Here is a 6,000-nt window from a genome sequence, read left to right on the forward strand (position 1 = left end):
TCCAAGGGTCTCTCCAAGTGTGTATAGATCTAATCTCCTCAAGAGGTAATAATATTCATCCGAGTATGGTAGCATAGTATACATTTTTTTGACATTTCTAGGCACAGAACTACTTAGGAGGTGCTCAGTAACTATCTCACTCCCTAATTTTTATCAAAATGTCTTATCTTACACAAAAGGTAAAACTTTCACCAAATACATTTGAAATAATAGCATTTGTTTTGTTACCATTTAGAGTCTGCATATGGTAGCAGATCTAGTATGTGTTTCTTAACTGGAGGAGTGTGGACAAGGCTAACTCTCCAGGCTTAATGTCCTCATCTTTGGCAGTAAAACCTGCTGGGTTGTATGAGGACCAAATGAAATGTGGGATCTGACATCACGCAAAACATAGTAGACACTTACAGACTTAGAGAGAGGTAGAAAGTAAGCAAGGAATTTTTCTCAAAGGCAGGGTATAATGTGTGTCCCCACGTCACTCCATTAAGTACATTGTATAAGTGAAGGAATGAATGAAGAAATGTGTTTTTCAATTTAGTATTAAAAGGATACATTTATCACAACTATTCTTTTTTCTTTTAACATTTACTTCCATCCTCTTCTCTCCTCTCCCCGCATTACTTCCTAGTAACTTACTAATGTTTTTTGTGTCATTCTTGAGGTTTCAGTACAGTGTCCTGATATTCCGATTGTAAAATATTTTGTATAAAAGCTTTTTAAAGGGAAATTTGGTAATTTTTTATTCTGTGGTTTTCATATTTAAATTAATTTTTTAACTTTCATTTACATAAAACATCACTTATCTCTAATTTTAGAAGAATTTGAATTTGATTCAGATTCCACAATTAGGCACATGCATCAGAGTGGCTCTTGGCTTCTTTCGATACAAATAGATCTTGCTCTGAACAGTGTCTTGTGAGGGATGCTACTGTATCACTCACTCACAGATAGTCTGTCCAGCTGAACATAGAGGTCATTGACAGGGCAAAAGGATGGGTAGAGCTGGCCGTTCAGCTGCCTGATTGTACTCTGATCATGGAGCAGATAGAATGATTTCCTTTCTTCATACAGTACAGTTTTCCCAAGTAGAAATAGTTCTCAGTCTAATGTTAGAGAGCTGCTAAGGCTCTGAACACTTGGTTTAGATTTCCATGTATTGTGCTATTTAAGCTAGATGATTTTTTAAAGACCCCATCCATTTCCAAAATTTTGAGACAGTTTAGAAAACTTTTTTCCACCTGTTTCCCAACCCCCTTTAAAAATTCTTCAACTGATGACCTATAGTATCTGGAATTCTCTAAATGTTCATTGAAGAAAATAGGTGAACTCTTTCTAAGCAACTACATAAAATAATTTTTAAAATAAGAAATGTGGCCTTATTTTGAGAAAGGAAGTATGTTTACTGGTTTGACTGCTAGTTTAAAAACAAAAAAAAACAAAACAGACTACCAAAAAGTACAAACTAAACTTCCAAGAGTTTAATTTTTTATATATAAGGAGTTACTCCTGCCTTTGTGATAACTAAAATCATATTTTCTCAGTAAATAATTTGATTAAAACAATAGGGGATCCCCCTCCCCTGGCTTTTTTTGGTGTGTGTTAGTCTCAGTCTAATATCAAGAATTAGAAGTGCTGAATTACTGGAAAAAAGAAGATGAAGACATTACATTCTTTATATGCAACCCTGGTAGGCTGTGTTGAGTTCCTGCAATGCTAATAAGAATTTACAAAAAGGATAGTTCTTTTTATTGGCTACTCATCACAAATGCTGTCTCACTGTTAAAAAGGGATACTTATATCTTCAATTGCAGATTATTTATTTTTAAATGATACAATTTGTATCTTTTAAAAGATAGAAATGTAAATCAACTATACTTCAATTTTTAAAAAAATCTGAAAAAGAATATAAACATCATGAGAGTGAGAATATTGTCTTATTCAGGCTTTGCACTATGCAGCCATTCAGTGACTGCCAACAAATAAAGTATGCATGAAGTTCTGGGCGGGGGGAAATATAAATGTTGACTATTAATACCTCTTACATGTTTTTTTCTCTAAGATATAAAGTAGAATGCTTTGCAGTTTTGCCTCTAGATCACCAGCTTTGAACCAGTCATTTCACTTTAATTGATAATTCTCACCATGTTAAATTGTGTTAACAGGACAAAAATATTTGTTACCATGCTTACTATAACCTGTATTTTAAAATGGGAGCTGCATGATTAGGTTAGTGAAGTAGAATAAATCATGACTTCTGTTTTTAATATTAAGAGATAGGCGTGTGTCCTGTGAATAGTTTACATTTTGAAGGAAATTTTTATATTTCAGAGAGAAATTGTAGATTTTATTTGAACATCTATAAACATGAAAACCTAAAATCAAATAAAATAATGTAAATCTGTCATCAGTGGTTCTGGTGTTTTTAAACTTTCCTTTCCTCATTCCCAGCAAGCAAAGTGCGTTTTTATTTTTTAAAGTGTTATTTCCTTTTTCATGTTTGTTGAAAATATTTCGTACAATTTATTTTGCCGTTCAATTTTAGGACATTTTGACATATAAAGGGTACATTTTAACGTCATATTGGTTGATCTTTGTAACTCTTCCCATTACTTCATACTTAGAAAGTCATTTCCCAGTTGAAGGCCAGTTATATACTCACCTGTATTCTCTTCTAATTTTAAAAAATGGTTTCATTATTGTATATTTTCCTCTGTTCCAGATAATGCTAACTGTGAGTCCTTGGTTAGACTCCAGAGAATCTGACAACTCCTTAAAATTCTATACATAATGGTATATTTACTATACTTGCATTTTTCTGTGTAAGGATCCACAGCTTGTATTAAATCCTCAAAGGTATCTGTCACAAACCCCCACCCACGCTCCTCCCCTTCCAAAAATTTAGAAGCTCTTGCTATTACATAATCTGTTCGAACTTTATTTGGCTATAAGATGGAGTGTGGTGCTAAGGTAATTTTCTCCCCTTTTCCCAAGTCGTTAAAGTATCCCAAACCATTTATCTTCTATGATTTGTGATGCCTTTGAAAAATAAATTTTTTTTAACTAATTTATTATCTCTTTTTATCTCCACAGAGAAAGTTAGAGAAATTCAAGAAAAACTTGATGCTTTTATTGAAGCTCTTCATCAGGAGAAATAAATTGTAATAAGTGAGTAAAAACCCTCTTACTGCGTTGGTAATGACTAAACACAAAATTTATATTTTAGACTTATTTTAATAATCATTCTATTTAACTGTATCCAACTTGTTCCTTAATAATAATCTTAATGTAATTAAATAATTTAAAAAGGAGGAATTTCTGAAACTAGATTCTAAATTTTGTATGTATGATGTTCCTTTGAATAACTTGATTGTCTTGTGGCTTGACTAAAAATATCCTCTAGAACTCTTTGAACAGAAGAAAGGTCAATAAAGCTAAGATATTTCATAGTGTGCAGGTGGCTCGTAGAGTTTCTGTATGTGAAGAATTGAGCTTTAGCTCTCATTGTTTCATTTCTCATTGTTCATATTCAATGGATAATTGTGTATATGTTCACTTGCAAAACTTTTTATTTGTCTTGACTAAAAATTTTAACAATTGTTCTTAATCTTATTCTCAACGTTTAAAAACGTTTAAATAAACCATTTTTCAATTTAAAGTAACTTAGATAGCTGTAGAATTTAGGACTCTTCTGAATATATGGGTTCTTGTTTAATTCTGTAGTCTGGCATTATAAGCAGTTCCCAATAAGGTATTGTATATTGGAAGACTTCTCTTAATAGCAGAGTTAATTGTTAATTATTGCTGAAGAATTATAATTAGTAAGTCTTTTATAGAAGAAGTTGAGAAAGGGAAAATGCTATAATTAAGACCTTATCATTAATTTGAAATATTTAATTACTCACTTTATCTGTGAGCCTTACACTGTAGGCAGCCTGCAACACAGTCAGAAGTGAAAGTAGAAATGTGAAAGATTCATTCTCTCCCTAGATGCATTCTGTTCAGAAAAGGCCCTTAAATCAGACTACCTACTTACTTGTAGTGTAGGGGCGATATATTTGAGAAAGCAAGCTAGAAAGGGAAGCACAGCTCAGACCAACATCATTCAGAACAGTATACCAGCAATGAATGAGAGAGGAAGGAGTTAAAAGCTTTAGAATAATGCTTTGTTACTTTGTCTCTTGCATAAGTTAAGACTGGTGTATGGGTGTATACAAAAATATATCTAGAAACTAAATATCAATCATCTTTAACTCAGACCAAACATAATTCAGTGTTTTTAAGTGTCTGTGTTTGTAAATGTTTTATACAACTTCAGTGTATGAAAATTTTCTTTTAAAACCATAAAGTGTTACGATGTCTTCCTCATCATCATAATTACTATCAGTAGTTAACGTTAGGAACATTTTGAGAGTCTTCTGGATTTGGAGATTCTCTTCATAAACACCAGTTTACTTGGTGTCTTTGTTTACACATATGGTTTTTTTGGGGAAAAATTCACAGAAACCCCATTAAAAATATAAGGTATGTTTCTGTCTTTTCAATGAAATAAGGTAGCCCACAGCCAACCAGTGTTTTACGGAACAGTCACTGTCACTTCCCTAAGCTGATCAGTGTGACATCTGGAGTTACTGTTGCTGCTGGGAACATGCCTTTTCCTGCCAGAGTGTCTGCCTCAGCTGCAGGCCAGGGCAGTCCTATGAGGCCAGCTGTGTACAGGAAAATTGTCCCAACTTTCTTTGTTCCCTACTTGTCTCTACTCTCTATGCCACGAACTGTTACATATATCTGTGAATTGGACAGATGATCTATTTTGTATCCTGCAAATCCATTTAAAAGAATAAATCTGGTAAAATTGTAGCCTTGCTTCATTCTGACCATTTAATAAAAGTTACCAAGCATCTTAAAGAATACTTCCGCAATGGCAGTTTTAAGATGCATGGAGTTACTCAGCCTGATCATTTTCAGTAACCAATTCTGATACTTGCTGAAGATGAAGTCCAATATTTGATTCATATGTCATGTTTGATAAATATTTTATATTCTGGTGGTGGATATTTTAAATTTAATAAAACTAGCAAACTTAGGCAGTTAAGCTTCAACATTTTTATGATCATGCAGTAGTAAAATTTACTTAGAAATTTTACATTTGTCTCCCTAGACCTAAATTTATCAATGAAAATTCTGTTTATTTTTACAGACCTCCTACTCATAATATAATCACCTGAAGATTATAAAGAAGAAAGAAAACTCCAGAGCCTTTTGTCCTGCCTTTTTTTTCTTCTGCTATTCCACCTTTCTAAACATAAAATAAAGTCATGGAATAAAAATAATTTATGCGTGTTAGAGGCACTTTAACCATCAGCTGCCTTTTCAATGGGAAAGCAGTGGAAATGGCATTAACATTGTATTTTTTTGTATTAAAGTGACAAATTGGGATAATTTAACTTGGTGTGGCCAGTAGGCTCAGTCCTTGAAGATAAGAAGCTCGCTCTCCTGCTTGTTGTCTGATTTGTAGTGGCACTAGTTCAACTAACTCATTAGCTGATGTTACTCCATGTCAGTTTCTTTTCCAGGAAAAGAATGCTAGGTGTTTTGAAATAAAACTGATGGCAATTTTCTAAAGGCTATCAATTGTGTATAAATTGATGGTAACCTGCTGAGTTGTTGTCTGTATCTGTAATGTTCTATATCCAGAAACTATTTGACCATGATAATTCAGTTTATATTCATCTCATGAAAGAAAGCGAGTTAACAGAAGAAACCCTCAAATAGGTTAATTTGTATTACAATTCCGTGTACATTCAGTGAAAGATTTCAACCCTTCATTGACAGCTTAGAAGTTGCCTTAGAAGCTAAGTGAGTAGCAGCTTACCTATTTGATTCAGTTGATGTTTTTGTACTCTCTCTACCCATTTGAAATTCACTCATTTTGGATGTTGTATACTTGAGCTAGGCTTTCTTGTTAACAGTGTTTTTTTTTACCATTTGACAGAGCTGTTG

General features: G+C 33.1%; 1 protein-coding gene across 6 annotated transcripts in view; it reads left to right on the top strand.

Moving 5' to 3' along the window:
* The window catches only part of OPA1 (OPA1 mitochondrial dynamin like GTPase), a 92,285-nt gene extending 86,955 nt beyond the window's left edge, over positions 1-5,330 (top strand). For all 6 annotated transcript variants that reach the window (XM_060150307.1, XM_060150309.1, XM_060150310.1 and 3 more), the window contains 2 exons: positions 3,091-3,165; positions 5,198-5,330. In XM_060150307.1, the coding sequence (XP_060006290.1) occupies positions 3,091-3,155 (65 nt within the window). In that variant the 3' untranslated portion in view covers positions 3,156-3,165; positions 5,198-5,330. The remainder of the gene's footprint in view (positions 1-3,090; positions 3,166-5,197) is intronic.
* The last annotated feature ends 670 nt before the right edge of the window (positions 5,331-6,000 follow it).

The sequence above is a fragment of the Lagenorhynchus albirostris genome, chromosome 5 (assembly GCF_949774975.1).
Source record: "Lagenorhynchus albirostris chromosome 5, mLagAlb1.1, whole genome shotgun sequence".
NCBI lineage: Eukaryota > Metazoa > Chordata > Mammalia > Artiodactyla > Delphinidae > Lagenorhynchus > Lagenorhynchus albirostris.